General features: G+C 40.5%; 1 protein-coding gene across 1 annotated transcript in view; it reads right to left on the reverse strand.

Moving 5' to 3' along the window:
* The window catches only part of psme4b (proteasome activator subunit 4b), a 30,607-nt gene extending 17,034 nt beyond the window's left edge, over positions 1 to 13,573 (reverse strand). The window contains exons 1-18 of the mRNA XM_034860514.1: positions 13,230 to 13,573; positions 12,523 to 12,663; positions 10,624 to 10,740; positions 9,282 to 9,326; positions 8,928 to 9,077; positions 7,776 to 7,839; positions 7,305 to 7,379; positions 6,963 to 7,085; positions 6,756 to 6,848; positions 6,327 to 6,505; positions 4,905 to 4,991; positions 4,631 to 4,817; positions 4,168 to 4,257; positions 3,480 to 3,544; positions 3,119 to 3,269; positions 1,915 to 2,013; positions 1,452 to 1,521; positions 175 to 242 (exon numbers count right to left, since the gene is read on the reverse strand). Coding sequence (XP_034716405.1) covers positions 175 to 242; positions 1,452 to 1,521; positions 1,915 to 2,013; positions 3,119 to 3,269; positions 3,480 to 3,544; positions 4,168 to 4,257; positions 4,631 to 4,817; positions 4,905 to 4,991; positions 6,327 to 6,505; positions 6,756 to 6,848; positions 6,963 to 7,085; positions 7,305 to 7,379; positions 7,776 to 7,839; positions 8,928 to 9,077; positions 9,282 to 9,326; positions 10,624 to 10,740; positions 12,523 to 12,663; positions 13,230 to 13,423 — 1,998 coding nt within the window. The 5' untranslated portion in view covers positions 13,424 to 13,573. The remainder of the gene's footprint in view (positions 1 to 174; positions 243 to 1,451; positions 1,522 to 1,914; positions 2,014 to 3,118; positions 3,270 to 3,479; positions 3,545 to 4,167; positions 4,258 to 4,630; positions 4,818 to 4,904; positions 4,992 to 6,326; positions 6,506 to 6,755; positions 6,849 to 6,962; positions 7,086 to 7,304; positions 7,380 to 7,775; positions 7,840 to 8,927; positions 9,078 to 9,281; positions 9,327 to 10,623; positions 10,741 to 12,522; positions 12,664 to 13,229) is intronic.
* Positions 13,574 to 16,068: the final 2,495 nt, after the last annotated feature.

A 16,068-nucleotide genomic window follows, 5' to 3' on the forward strand; every position in this document is an offset into this window, starting at 1 on the left:
AAACAAAGACAAACAAAAAAAATAATTGATCTGCAATGGATTCAAGTAAATATGCCAACCTCTCACTTTTAAATTAAATAACATTTTAAGACATACGAGATACAATACATTTGCAGGATTTATCTAATTTCTAGAGTGTTGAAGCCCTTGGGACGTGATAGATCCTTGTCTCACCTCGGAGAGCAGCTGCAGATTCCACAACAGCTCCTTATCCAGCTCGACCTCACTCTGCAACTCCTCATCTACACACGCACGCATGCACACACAAACACACACACACACACACGCACACACACAAATAAAATGACTAATGTACTGTGTTGCTCCTCTGACAAACTGAGCTCCTTTTGCTGAATTTTGGGGTCATATCCGGTTTTAGTCAGGTTAGCCTCACGTCTGTATGGGCGGCGGCAATGTCAGTCTGTCAGTCAGTAACCACTTTGATCCAAACTGAAGTTCAACTATTGCATGGATTGCAATGAAATTCTGTACAGACATAACAGTAATTTCCTCCTCAACTTTGTGTTTTGTGTAAATTTTAAATGTTAGCATGCTAAACTAAGATGGTGGACATAATAAACATTATAAAACACATGTTAGCATTGCCACTGTGCTCAAAGTGTTGGTAATCTGTCTTTGATCATTGCACAACATTTATTTTATATCATTAAGAAAAAACATAGAATGTGTGATGGCGAAGTCAACATTTAATGGTTTATTTAAATATAATTGTTCTTCAGTTTCAACCCACTGCTTTAAAAAGGCTACTTTCGCTGGGCAGAAACATGTTTAAGTAAAGGTTCCATGACATGGTGCTCTTTGGATGCTTTTATATAGACTTTAGTGGTCCCCTAAAACCATTTCTGAAAGCTCTTTCCTGAAATTCAGCCTTGGTGCAGAATTACAGCCACTAGAGCCAGTCCCACAATGAGCTTTCCTTAGGTTGCGCCATTTCTGTGTCTGTAGCTCTAAATGCTGTTGAGTCTCTTTCTCAGGGGCAGGCCAAATTCTCTGGGCGGGCAAAGCAGAGAAAGGGGAGGTAACATTTCCTCTTATGAGCTCATAAGGGTAACATTACAGATTGGCCCATCTGAGCTTTTATTTTCTCAAAGGCAGAGCAGGAAACCCAGGACTCGGTTTACACCCATCGCCATTTCTAGCCTCTGGGGGATCGTAGGCAGGCTGGGGGAACTCAAATTAATGTTAAAAAAAACTCATAAAGTGACATTTTCATGCCATGGGACCTTTAACAAACAGTTTTTACTGATTAACAAACACGTGTTTGTTTGCTGTAGAATGCTCTAATGACTTCCCACTGTGCTTAATAAGATCTCTTAGTTCTGAGATCTGACAATGTGTTAAAACATCTTCACTGTACCTCATCATGCTATTCACACACACATACACACACACACACACACACACACACACAAGCACAGTGTGGTACTGACTGTCAGTAATGTGGAAAATGATGCTGCAGCAATGAGGGACGAACAGACGGAGAGACTCAGCGGGATGACACTGCAAACAGACACGCACACATTTAGATGTCCAAGCAGAAGCACAAGCATGCAAAAATTGATACCCAAAATTTACCAAAATAAAATAACATAACCACTGAAAATGAATTAAATAACCCTGTAACTACAGTATAACATGTAGGTGGAGGTAAAAAAATATATTTTGCATGATACATGTCTTTATACGGTTGTATTTTCCTGCAACTAAATCAAAATCTTCAACATATAAACAACAACATTTGACACAAAAAAAACTAAAATCTTTCTTCTGTGTTCAACTGAGTGAAATGCTCACACCTACAGTATGGTTAATTACTGTAGTTAGTAAGTTAGTTAGTATTATTATAGTATATGAGCCAAAACAATATGGATTAAAAAGCTGATTACCACATACCTTTGCAACAGCTCTGCACATGTCAGCCACCATCCTGCCTGACACACACGTCTCAAAGATGTTGGAGGTAGCAAAGTTAAAAACCTTGTCCAACGCCATCTAACACAAATGCAAAGTTTAGGAAAATCAGATGATTTTTCTTTTTTGCTAAACGACAGTGGTCACAACTGAAATCACATGTGAAAAACTCTAACTACAGTCTGCATTACCAACAGTTACCAGAGCTAAACAGTTCACATCACCTGCAAAACTCATTCCAGCAACACAACTCGTAACACACGTCTAAAAATAGGCTCAGTGCAGCAAACACTGAACAATCCTCACCGAGACAACGCACACTGTCACTCAGAACACACCGAGTAAAACCCATACCGTCAAACACCAAGACAGAAATTAAAACAGAAATTATCTTTGCAGTTTGAATAACGGAAGGGACTTCACACTAATCAATAGTTTCTTTAAAGAAAAGAGTGAAATTCTTTCACATGAAACTTTTATTTACTTTATTTTTTATTATTTCTTTTTAACAATCCAATAGATTTATAGCTTTATTTAGCCTGCAGTAGTTTAAAAAAACAAAAGTTTAAAACTAAAGAAACGCAACAACAAAGAACATTGAATGTCAAGGCTTGCCATGCACCTGCATCCTCTCTAAATACAAATACATGGTTTCAAAACTTAATTATTTTTCTTTTCTATTAACATTGATTATTCATGACCCAAAAAAAGTTTGTAAAACATTTTAATTATTTATGTAATTATAACATTTGAAAACTTGAAAGCTACACTACTTCATCAGGACTGTGTGGGTGTGTCTAGATCAGACTTGATTGGCAACATTAAAAAGTTTCGTCCCCAATCAAAATGTGATGACAATTGCTAAATTGTGATTGGTGCACAGTGCAAGTGAAATAATCTTTTTCTAACTGTGGCCCGCTCACCTCAAATGGGTGAGAAAGGCAAAGACAAAAACACAAATACAGAAGTCTCTCAAGTAAAACAACCAGAACTGTTCCAACTTTGGCAGAAATTGTTGTATTTATGTGTTGCGAATAGTAAGAAGCTCTACGAAATTAGTTTATGGGGCCTTTAAGATTAGCGATCTGTATTAAAAAGGTTATTTACTTAATCAATGAAATTAATAGATAGTATTTTGTGTGTGTGTGTGTGTGTGTGTGTGTGTGTGTGTGTGTGAGTGTACAACCTTGTATATTTCGGTCGAGCATTGTGTTAGTATGGTGCTAACAGTTGAGGACAGGCCCAGCTCCACCAGGCTCTCCAGTTGAGTCTGAGTATCCGTCTCCATCTCGTCTCTTGTCTGTTCCAGGGTGCTGCTGTCTATCAGAGCGAAACACCTGCGCATACGCACACATACCCAAGCAAACACTTGAACACTTGTCAGCGATGAAAATGTCAAAAGCATTTTTTTAATTTTCAAAACCAAAAAGGCTGTAGAGCCAGCCATGCAGAATGGTACATTTCAAACAGAAAGAGATACATTTATACTCAAGACGTTGACAACGAGGCTTTACTAAGTGACAGTTTGAATGATAGTTTGTCTCTACCTGTCCAGAAATTGGAGAACGAAGTCTTCAAACTCAGCTGAAGCAAAACAGAGATTTTTCTCAATCTAACAGGCAGAAATAGAAACAATTGGTTAGTGCATTCATATAATATGACGCTGTATGCAAGCTCTTTCTATGCAAATGGTTAAGACGTGGTAAGAATTGTTTGGTGGGGGTTCTCTTCACTCACTCACTCTTTCTAAGAGTTAGATGAGAAAATTGATACCACTCTGTTATGTTTTACACTAAATATGAATCAAGAGCTAAGACTAAAGCCTTAAACAACGAGGGAAACAGCTAGCCTGGCAACCACAGTGACGACAAGGCTCCAGGAAGTGACTAGTCCTCTGTAATACCACAGCTTGTCATTTTTAGACTTTAGTAAGTTAATTAGTAAGTTTTTGAGGTTCTGTTGATGAATATTATGTTAACTTTGGATAAAGCCAATAGCTGTTTCCCCCCGTGTTCAGTCTTTGTGCTACGCTAAGCTAAGCAGCTGCATTTTCATGACAGTGGTGTCACTCTTCTAAATTTCCCAAAATGTCAAACTATTCCTCAAAGAAAAAAAGAAAAGGTCTTTTAAATAATTGATGCCAATGCTTCAAGACTTTTGCTCAAACTTTTGTAGATATTATGTTTATTTAATCTCTTTTTTTGACTAAATTGTTGATGTAAGTTGCGTGTGTACCTCTGTGAGATCGCTGTGTTGAGAAGGAGCAGACGAGCAATCCACTAAAGGCACCAGAGTGGTGAAGGTAGCAATGAACTGGAACGTTATCTGGATGGAGCCACACAATGGGAAATAGATCAATTTACATCATCGGACGTGATCAAGGCCTAAGTCAAATGACCTACCAGATGTTGGCGGAATACCGTTTTTCAAATATATCAATTCATTCTGGTGTGATTAATGTAGTCTAGACAATGAGCACACAAAGAAAGAAAAGCAATCCCTTTTACAATCCAAGCAGAAACAGAGGATTGAGCCTCTGTAATTGCGAGTTCTTCAAACTGAGATATTCATTCCACTTTCAGGAATAATTAATAGGATAGACCAGAGTACATGAGAGTGGAATTTTAACAGCAAGTGCTGTATTGTCTACTTGTCTAACAATTCTTCTTCATTACTAATCAACACATCCATTACTCACCATGCACTTGCTGAAGTCATTAGGGTCCACCCCAGGCAGAGAGCCCATGAGCAGTGGGAGCACGTGCCCACGGCCTTCTGGGTAGTGGTTGTTTGGGGAAACCAAGCTGCGAGCCATCCCTATCATGCAGCTGAGAGTGGCGGTGAGGGTGTGGGGCTCTGTCAGGGTTGCCATCGCTGCATATGTTCTGTTATACCCAAGATACGAGGAGGTAAATACTTGTTTTTGACAGTACATCGACATGGTCAATGGCAGATATCTCACACAAACTTACTTTTCAAGTACAGGTGGTATGGCGAGTTCTGGTGTGAGGAGAGCCAGGTTCTGAAGAGCAAAGGCGGCATCCGTACTGCCGGTTTTACTGCACATCACCACACGGGGGCAGATGGACAACATAAAGTACAGCGTCAACAACACACACACACAAACACACACACACACACACACACACACGCACACAAAATCACAGATGACCTGTCTTTGTCCAGATTAGGCTTGTTGTTGCTGCAGTGTTCGCTATTAAGACAGCAGGATTTGGACTTGTTAGATAACTGACTGGCAATGATTCAAATGGCATGTTTACATGGCAGCAACCCAGTGAATAATGATTCTGTGATTTGTAGGTCAAAATTGCTAAAAACTGGGCTTCATTTAGCTGAAAAGTAAAGTTATTTATGACGTTGAGGTTAGATATAACTGTTGTTTAAACTACATTTTAAATTCTGTATTTTAATATAAAACGGCTCCTACCCACACACTAAAACAGTCATTGAAATGCTGTTGAAATAATGGTTATATACAAGCAAGATATCTCTAAACCGTCAGTTTTCAACCAAACGTAACCTAGCTGATCACCAAATTAACGGGAGGATTTTGGTAGCTGTGATAATTGGTGGAAAAAGGACATTGTGGTTGAGATAAAACCAATAAGTGGGAGGTATAAAAAAAGAAATATAGGCAGTCATAATCTATTTGGGAGGCAAAAGTTTGGCTCAAAAGATAGAGGTCTAGAAAAATCTTTGTCATTAAACATGCATTAACAAGACCACCGGCTGTGACTGTGCATGCTCACACCTCCCTCCACAATTACACCTAGTGTCTATTCCTGCCCGAGCTAAAATACTTTCGGTCGGCCTTCCCACTTAGCACAAGGACGGCTTGTCTTTGTTTTTAAATGTCATCTACAACCTATTTTTACAGACTGGCTTCTACTTATTTTTTGGGTTTCTCTTAATCTCTCTCTTTTGTTTGATTCAATTATTGGGATTTTACTTTTTCACTACTAATTTTCCACTATGTTAAATTAATATATGTTGCTATATTTGTTCTTTGTTCTTGTTTTAAGGCCTCATGTGTCCTCTTAATGCCTTTTTATCTTCTTACCACTTAGTACATCTTACTCGGAAAGTACAATGCTGACTATTTTATTTGTAATACCTGTACACACAAAGCTTAAATCAAAGTTTGGGGTCACTGGTTATCTTATCTTATGCTTACAACAGATATTTGTATTGATATGTATAGTGCATACCATATGTGTATTTATATGTCTGGATGTATGCATGTACATATGTTATAATCCTTATAGTAAAAGGTATCCTAGGTGTTGACAAACACAGGTGCAACTATGCAAGTTTACATAAAGAAAGACAGGTTACAGTTAATACTATGGCTAACATCTACCAAAGTGCAATACCTGAACATGGCCTGCAGGGTTGCTCCCGTGAGGCTGCGGGTAAACTCCTGCAAGTCTTCATCAGTCAGCCTCTGAGACTCAGGAACCAGCGTGATCCAGCTCGGGACTGCGTGACGTTCCCGGTGCACACGGCGGACAACACTCGCAGGGAGACGCTGAAGCAGCCGCATCAGTCGAACCTGCAGGGGCACACAAATTCAACATCATCCAGAGACACATTTGCACAGTCTGCTACAAACAGATATGTGATATCGCTCCTTTCTCCGGCAGTTGTGCATTTCATTATTTTTTTGTTATTGGGAAGAGAGCCGGCTAAGTCCTGAATGACAGATAATGAATCAAAGGAGTGTGACAGCCCACAGCTGAAAATGTGCTCCCAAGTCGCTCAGAGTGTATGCATGTGTGTGTGTGAGTGACAGAGAGACTTACCTGCCAGCGACCATGATTGGAGGGATGGTAGAAGGAGGCAATGCTGTTGAAGAGGCAGGTCAGCTCCTTCTGAGCAGGGTTTCCTGGTCCTCCCTGCAGGGATTCAAATCAGGTAATAGCTATAATTAAGCAGCAGTGAAATATATACTGTATATAGATTTTTTCTTCCAATGTATTTTTAAGAGAAAAAGTATGCAAAGTGTTTACCAGAAGGGCTGTGATCCACAGCACCAAGTGTCCGATGTCATAGGAGTTGGTGAGATAACGTGGTGCCACCATATGACTGACCCCAACTGGGAGGTTCAGACTGCGCAGGATCCTGGTGAAGATCTACACACAGACAGTGTAGAGTTTCAACTCACTCACAAGGCCCAGCAGTCCCAAATAAAATACAGTAACAGTATTTGCATTTTTGATTTTGTATGTCTACATTAAGGTTTGTTCTTTCTACCACACACTCACATGTTGTTTTTGTATTTCTTCACTGTATTTTGTTTTTATGTTCTGTGAAACAAAGAAACTAAACTTAACTAAATTGAAAGGACTCACAGTGGGAATATAGGGGGTCCAATCCACGTAGCCGATGTCGTCGTTGGCTAGGCGAGCAAACAGATTCACTAGGTGCTGCAAAAAAACATTAGTCAATCTGCGAGTACAGAGAACATTCCCAGAAGTGAAGGCCGTTGTTCCAAGAGTTAAATATAGCTACTTAAAAAAAAAAGAGATGTTCAAGATGGGAGGTATGCACAGCCAGGAAAATCGTATCTGCTTGCCGAGTGGAGACCGCCAATACTTTCAATCATTGTCGTAAGGAATTCCAAATTACTCTATACATATTTAAGAAATTGGAAAGCTACGTGATTCACTGCTTGAACATGTTTTTAAAAATCCACCACTTGGTGTTTTCATTTAATTTTGCTGTGGCATACAACTTCAACAATTATTTTCTGAGCAATAATTTTAAAATTGCTCAGAAAGTACCATAGATATTGGGCATTTATGTGTGTGTGCATGTCTCACCCCTTCCCAGCTTGGCTGATTTTGCACTGACATCCAAAGAGTCATTAATTCATCAAACCACAACCTGAAAACAAACATAAAAACACTGTTTTATCAACACACACCTGAAGCTAAATTCCCTCATCTATCTCCAATTCACCAAAATATGAACTCACACACTCCCTTGTTGATTCTGGAGGAGAAACAGAAATATAGACCATGAAGGATGATGTATTGTGGAAACTGTGCAGGAAACTGCTTAAGAATCCAAGAATAAATCCAGACAAATAGCTCGCGAAAGAGCAAATACACTGAAGAATGTGGTGAACACTGTGAAGAGGCACTAGAGCTGGAACACCACCATCAAGGGTGGAGAGAGAGAGGGGCAAAGTGTGTCTAAGGCAGCAAAACATTAGCAAAAACAAGGAGAGTGGAAAGCACTGCTAACGCAAAAATAACCTTATTTATTTAACTCTCAGGTGCAAACGTGTAAACGCTTACAGTGTACAAAAATGGGGTTATACATGACATGTATTAACACAAGACCCAATCAAAAAAACTTAAAAATAATTAATATATAACAACAAGTTACGTTTCCATATCAGGACCAAAAATGGCACACAAACAATGCCACATATACTACCTTTTTTCTACTGGCAGATATTGTTCTATGAATAAACAAAGTGTGCTTTTGAAACTTTATAAACCCTTTTGCTTTACTTCTGGCCAAGAGAAACTGCACTTGGCGTGTAATCCTGTTTCTAAACAGAGTTATTAATTCCATTGAATTCAATTCAATTCAATTCAATTGTATTGATATTATAAATCATAATAACAGTTATCTCAAGACACTTTACAGATAAAGTAGGTCTAGACTACGATTTATAATTTACAAGGACCCAAAAATTCTAGTAATTCCCCAAAGAGCAAGCAACTACTGCGACAGTGGTGAGTAAAAACTCCCTTTTAGGATCCAGGCGGTTGTAGGTGGTGTCTGACGGTGCCGGTTGGGGGTGTAATGAATAGTGGCAATAACAGTCACAATAAAGAATAATGGAACAGTGACTAGAAACAGTAGTTTTAGTAGTTCATGGCATAGCAGGGCACGGGAGGGCGTTACAAGCCCCAGCAGGGCGTAGCAGGACGTAGCAAGACGTAGCAGGGTGTACTCACTGGAAGCTCTGGCTGTGTTCCTCCGGAGGCATGATGGTGGGCAGGAACAGCTCCATGTTGCTGATGGCTTTCTGCATGATAATGTCAAACACACACAGCAGGGGGCGCCACTCATCCAGCATCTCCTTGGTTGATGACAAGGGGAAATACCTGGAGAATTCTCCCCCACACACACACACACACACACACACACAGGACAGCAAGGACTGACATGAGCACAAATAGATGTAAACAAGCAAAGACAGACTGTAGATACAAATACACACATTGATCTACAGCACACAGCTCAACTGGAGATCAAAGCGATGCATTATCCAGTGCACACATTACATGATCACAGAGAATGAGACTTACAGTCTGCAGCTTTTGATCAAAGCCTTCAAGATGTGGTCCACTGAGCTGCAAACAAGCAGAGAAAGGAGGTGTGTGAGTGCGTGTTTTGTGAAGGAATTCTGCTTTTATTATCCTATGAGCTCCCCATGTCCCCCAAGGATAAAAAAAACAACAACATTCAACTAATTTTTCAACTAATCTTTTAGTCAATAAAATATACAAAAATCGTGGTGATGAAAGGCAAAGGCTTTATCTACATTTGTTTGTTTTGTCTGATCATCAGTCCAAAACACAACAAGTTGAGATCAATTTATATTCTTTTCTTGATAAGTGACTATTCTTAACTATTATTTATTTAATGGAGGTGGCCACTGAGCTGCTCCACTGCGACTTGGTTAAAAACTCAATAATCAAGATTTGCAGGGTTAATTTTCTGTCAATCGACTAATCCTGTGAAGACTAATCATTTGAGTACTATTTGACATCTTCACTCTCTAAATTCTTTAGAAAAGTGTCTAGCAGTGTTTGTTTTGCCTGGCCTGGCTCTCTGTCCCTTTCTCCAGCCCCTGCTCACTTCCCCCAGGCCTCCATCTTTCCAGACCTGCTATCACTACTTGTCCACCCCGTCAGTCCTTGACCTTACTCTCATTCACCGTCTCACCTGTTTCCAATTTCCCTCATTAGCCCTGGAGTACATACACCAGCCCTGTTTTCCAGTTTGTCAATGTGCTACAGTATGTGCGGGACTACTGTTGTACTCTCCAACCTGGAATCCTTATCTGAACCTTGCAACCTGTCTCTGCCTGGCTGATTCTTTCTGGCTACCTGTGGATTATCAGTTTTAAGCTTCTGAATCTTCCCTTGTGTCAATAAATCATTGAATTGTCCTTGACTGTCTGTGTTTGGGTCCTTCCTTTGCTGCCTCACACTCACCCCTGTGACAGGGAAGAGATTAACTTTTGGGTTTGGACCAGAATTGCAATAGAGGTATACTAACGTGAATAACAGACCTAGTTGCTTTCTTGCTGAAAGTTAAATGTGAATAGTGATACCACCGTCTTTACGAATAAGTATTAAACATGAGTAAATTGTTTTTATTTTTTTAAATCTTTGGACAGAGCCCAGCTTATTGTTGTCAATGTTTATGCTAAGCTAAGTTAGCTACCTGCTGGGGCCAGGTTCTTTACCATACATACATGAGTGGCACTCCCAAAAATGTCAAATTTTTACTTTAATGCAGATATCTTCTTAAGATAAGGTTTATATTGGCAGTAACCATATGAAACAGGTAAATTGATAGGAAGTACAGTAAAAACAGTGTCAACTTGTCCCAACAGGTCAATGTAAAGGTACACTGTCATACCTGGGGAACCAGATGAGTCCAAGGTGCTCATTTTTGGAGTAGATGACCCTGTCATACAAATCATAAAGGGGTCGCCACGGCAACTGTAGGTCATCCCTTGACAGCAGTTCCTTCTTCCTGTTTGAGGAAAAAGAAGCCCATTATTGAATGCCTGGTCTGTTGATAACAATTGTGAAAGGCTTCAGTCAGATTCATTTGATATTTACACCTCTAGAAAATAAACTGTCAAGACCAAATGATGGTAATACTGTTAGATGGAAGAGAGAAACTACAGGGTGTCTGAAAGAGTCTGTAATCGTGGGAGAATTGAGTCACTACCTCACAGGCTGCACTCAACATGACTGCCAACTTCCAGACATGTCTGCAAACACAGCTCTGTGATTCTTTGTATTCAATTAAGCATAACTAGACTGACAGCTGCAGACATTAGTAATTTGCAGGTGTAGACTCAGCTGGTAGAAATTACAGTTTAACCCTTTAATAAGGGGCTTCATACAGAGAGTGAAGTGGTTTAAGGTCTGAAAGTAAAGCACATTTTTACGGATTCTTGATTTTTCAAACACCTTGTTAAGCTTTTTAGTTGCACACTAACTGATGAGTACTTTATTAAAAGCTTTAAAGCAGAGCAACTCATTGTTTAACCTTCCTGAGAAACATCCATGTTGCTTTCTGTGTACTCTATTACTTAGTTCTTTGTAAAAATCACAACACGTATATGAATAAACCCCACAGAAAGCCTCTTGAGAGTACCTGCACTGAATAATATGCTCAGCTTGCAAAGCCACACATTCCTCGTGTCATCTCCTCATTTATCTCAACAGCTCTCATTGGGGAGATTCAGAAAGTGAAGGAAGGAAGAGACAATCGGGGAAATTACATTGAAATGTGAGAGGAATGGAAAAAAAAGAAGAATCCAATTGAGACCCGATGTCTGATGTTGAGTATGAAATTCATCACTCAACTGTGAGACCTGGCACTTAATATGTGGTTAGTTTAGATATTTTTCTGTTCATCTAATGGAAAACACTCAGATGAATGACATCTACATTAAGATGTTTTGGGATGGATGTGGAAATTGTGGAGACCTATGGGAAGTGATGAATGTGAGTATCTTGGAGAATATCCTGCAGTCACTGGAGTAGTGACTGATCTGATTTGAGGGAGAAAAGCAGGGAGTTACCATGTAGGTCAGAGCTTAAAGAGTAATACATGTACTAGTAGGGCCAACATACTTTACTGTCATTTTTACTTACTTTGTGTCGGCGTATAACTAAGTACATTTACTTATGAACTCTTACATAACTGTCCTATTTAGAGGTCATTTTATTTTGCTAAGGTATTTCCATTTTCTGCTACCTTAAACTTTTACAAGACAAATACATTTTATTTGGAAATATTGTACATTTCACTCCACAACAATTATCCAAATGGCAGAGTGGTAAGAAAGAAATCCACTTGAACATGCCATGGGACATCAGCATACCATTTACAGCACAGGGATGCTTACAGTGATGCTTTCAAAGATCAAACATTCTGGTTGCTATAAAATATCCTGTCTTATGTTTACTTTGCTGTACCACATGGTATAACCTATCCATCTATCTATCCATCCATCCACAAAGCCACAAACCCCAGCTTCTCCTGGGGGATCCCGAGGCATTCCCAGGCCAGAAGGGATTTATAATCCCTCATGATGTGGGTTTGCCCCAGAGGTCCGCAAGGAGGCGTCCAGATCAGATGTTTGAACCTCCTCAACTGGCTTCTTCCATTAATGCAAAGGAGCCGCAGTACTCCAAGCTCCATCCAGGTGTCTGAGCTCCTCACCTCGTGCCCCGAGGGCGAGGAGCTCAGATATCCCTTATGCATTTGTGTATGTCTGTGTGTTTGTGTCGCACCCACTTGAGAAGCTGAATGAGCAGCTTGGCGTAGCTCTGCATCATGTGAGGCTCCAGGTTCGGCAGCGTGACCAACTCATAGAGCAGCTTGATGAAGAGAATGTGGTCCTCTTTACTGAACCTGCGGCCGTACAGCTTCAGAAACCTGAGGGTGGAGGTTAGGAGCACTGGTGAGCAGCTGATCACTTCCTGCTTCCTGCGGCTGACCCATATCCGCGGTACAGTAGGTAAACCGCTTTAGAGGCACGATGTCTCAACGTGAACCCTTGACTACCCTCATTGAATCTGAGCTGATGCCAAGTGGACTGAGTGAATTAAAACTCCAGTCGTTATTTGAAGTTACATGATGACCTGATCCTCTTTAAGTACTCCTATGATGCTAACATTTTGGCACCATATTCTAAAGTGCAATAGATTCTTGAAGACCTAATAAGGAGAATACTGACTATTCAGTCAGGAAATCCTGACACACTGCACAATCCAAATAAAAAATATTTGACATGTAATAGATATCATTGCACATTTATTAAGCTTATTAGTATAGTTGTTGTTTGACCCTTTCCAGAGAAAACAGCCTCACAATGACCTTAACCTTAGAGTCTAAATAACCGGCTATAGGCCTAGGTTATAGACCATTATTATGAATCATAAGTGAGTAGCCTAATTCTGAGTTTGGTTCTATCCGGACGATAACCTGGCTTCAACACTTACGAGAAGAGTTTATTGGACCAGAAAGTGACCCCGGGCCACAGCTCTCTGAGGAGGACAGCTCTAGACAGGTTCGCTTTGATTTCCGCCAACAGCTCCGTGGCCTCCCTGTCCAACCGGTCGGAGTACGGCAGCAGGCCGTTATACACGATCTCCTTCTGAGGGATAAACCCTGCCATATCCCCATCCACAGTCATAACCCACTGGCAGTCGGGTCCCCTTCCTGTTGTATGCGTAAACAGGTAAAGAAAACCTGATGTGGTCTGATCTAATGGATGTTGTGCCTTTGGAGAAGAGCGTCGTCAGGACATAATCTGCTGCTTCTACCAAGCAGGCGGTGGGTCATCACACAGCCAAGTGTGTCACGCTAATTAAGCTCTGTAAAGCCCTGAGCGCGAAGAGGTCAGGTGTAACACCACATTATGTGACCGTCGTATTTTGTGACTGTGGGGGGTGCTCTTGCCAGTGGGCAGCTTGAGCTTACTCACCCAGACGACTTCGTTACGTCTTTGTTACGCTATCAGCGTAAACTGCAAGATGTTTGTAATGAAGGGGAGTTCAGTCCTGAGAGTTTAAAAATTAGTTTTTTACTTGACATGTGCATGAGATATAGACTATACTGCATTTTGATTGACTAGTATCTAATTGTGGATCTAAATTAAGAAACTAAGATATATCACCTGTAACAATGTAGGCTACAATATTATTTATGGCGACAATTCACAATGAGTTTGTACAATCACAATCAAATTATTACTTTGTTATTGATAATTTCCTCCCACAGTTCTTGTAGATTAGATAACAGCCTCATGCTGCTGACGTAGTTTTATTATTATTTATTTCAACCAATCTATATCTATATAATCTAAATCTTAGTTTCTTTATTTTATTTATTTTGTTATTTATATCTCATGTATATATATGTATTCATATAGATAGGTATAAGTGAAAAAAAAAAATTTTTAACTCTCGGGGCTGAACTCACCTTCATTATAAATATCATGCAGTTTAAGCTGATAGCGTAACAAAGTCGTCCGGGGGAGTAAGGTCAAGCTGCCCAGTGGCAACAGCGCCCCATACAGCCACAAAATACGATGGTCACAGAATGTGGTGGTACACCTGTACCACTCTGACATCGTCAGGGTACGTAACCTCACAGGTATCCAGCTGCTGCACACGCACAGGTCAGGGAGGGTCGCATTGCTCGTGCACGAAAGGAGGTCGAACAAAATGACTAGCCGACAGGTTGCGTGGACAGGCTTTGATTTCAGCACCACTGAAGGTAGTAATAAGAGAAGACTTTGATATGTGAAGGCTTTCATGTGTGGGCTCTGGGAAATGGGCTTGGAGGAAATCTGGAAAGCGTGATTCTGGACTACAAATCCCTCAGGCACTAAATGAGTGTGTGCTGCAAACTGATCTGCTGAATAATAGGATGATCTGATAACTGGATTCATGCCCTCTCCTGTTTTACTGACCCAAAATGACACTTTGTGTATATCTATCTATCTATCTATCTATCTATCTATCTATCTATCTATCTATCTATCTATCTATCTATCTATCTGTTTGTCTGTCTGGCTGTCTGTCTGGCTGTCTGGCTGACAGATGATATATAAATTCCTAACAAGTCTCGTTCATGATTTAATGCCAACCCTTCTGGCCTTCCATCCACCTGTTTGACCTGCTGCCCTCTGGCAGGCGCTACAGGTCAATCAGGACCAGGACCAGGACCAATAGACTCAGGACCAGCTTCTTCTTCTTCTTTCCACAAGCCATCACCACACAGACAGACAATTTTTAATAACCAGTAATTTTTGTGTGTACATTTCTTTGTAATTTGTTGTTTTCTTTCTTTCTTTTCTTTTAGATTTAGATTTATAATACTGGGTGAACTGCTGCTAAAATTCCATTGTTCATTTTGCACAATGACAATAAATCTTCTGATTCTGATTCTTTGGCACCTTTGTCCCCGACCTTTTCCATTCTAGGCCTCCATTCTTGTGTTACTGTGCAATCCTTTTACTTTAAGCCCATTTAATTCTCTGACCACTACATGCTTAAGAGTGGTGCCGCGATTCAGGATATTGTCCTGCCTATAGCAGTAAGGTTACTGCTCACAGTGGAGAGCTCAATGATAAGCCCTGTGGTCTGGTTACTTTCAGCGAAATGAGAAATGGAGCAATTGCTGCAGCTCCACCTCAGGCTTTCTTAAGCTGCCTGTATGCATAAAGCATTGCAACCCATCCTCAATCTCACCAACGGTCTTCTTGTGGCTTCTGCAGGTGTGTCTCCAGCCCTTGAGAGCCCTGCAACCTTCAGTTACTTTCACCATTCTGAGGCAGTGAGCGAGGTGCCCTCTTTGAAACTTTCTCACAGTTGAAGACTGACAGAATCACAAGAACAGAATGTGCCTTCCACATGGCATATCAATCCAAGAATTTCACGCTGGACTTTGTCAAGCAATTTCACCCAAGTCTTTAATTTATATATCCCTCAGATCGTAATAACTTTGGACTTTTTCTGCTTGTCACACCAGTGAGAGCACCTGCTTTCTCTGTTTCCAGCATTGAACCAATTCCAGGAGGAAACACGGTGTCTGTTTCTATTTGTTTTTTTGTCGTTGTGTTTCCAGGTATTTGGATATGGAGATGGTGTTTGAATGGGCACAATCACTTGCATGTGTGCGCATGCATGTGTGCACACGTCTGTGAGATTCATTATTCCACAAGTGGAGTCTACAGATGGAAAATATGATTCAGGATGATGATGCCTCTTTGACTCAGCAGGGAGAAGACCAAAGAGAGAGTGAGCGAGAGAAGTGGGGGGGGGGGGGGGGGGG

This window comes from Etheostoma cragini, chromosome 21 (genome assembly GCF_013103735.1).
Source record: "Etheostoma cragini isolate CJK2018 chromosome 21, CSU_Ecrag_1.0, whole genome shotgun sequence".
NCBI classification, from domain to species: Eukaryota; Metazoa; Chordata; class Actinopteri; order Perciformes; family Percidae; genus Etheostoma; species Etheostoma cragini.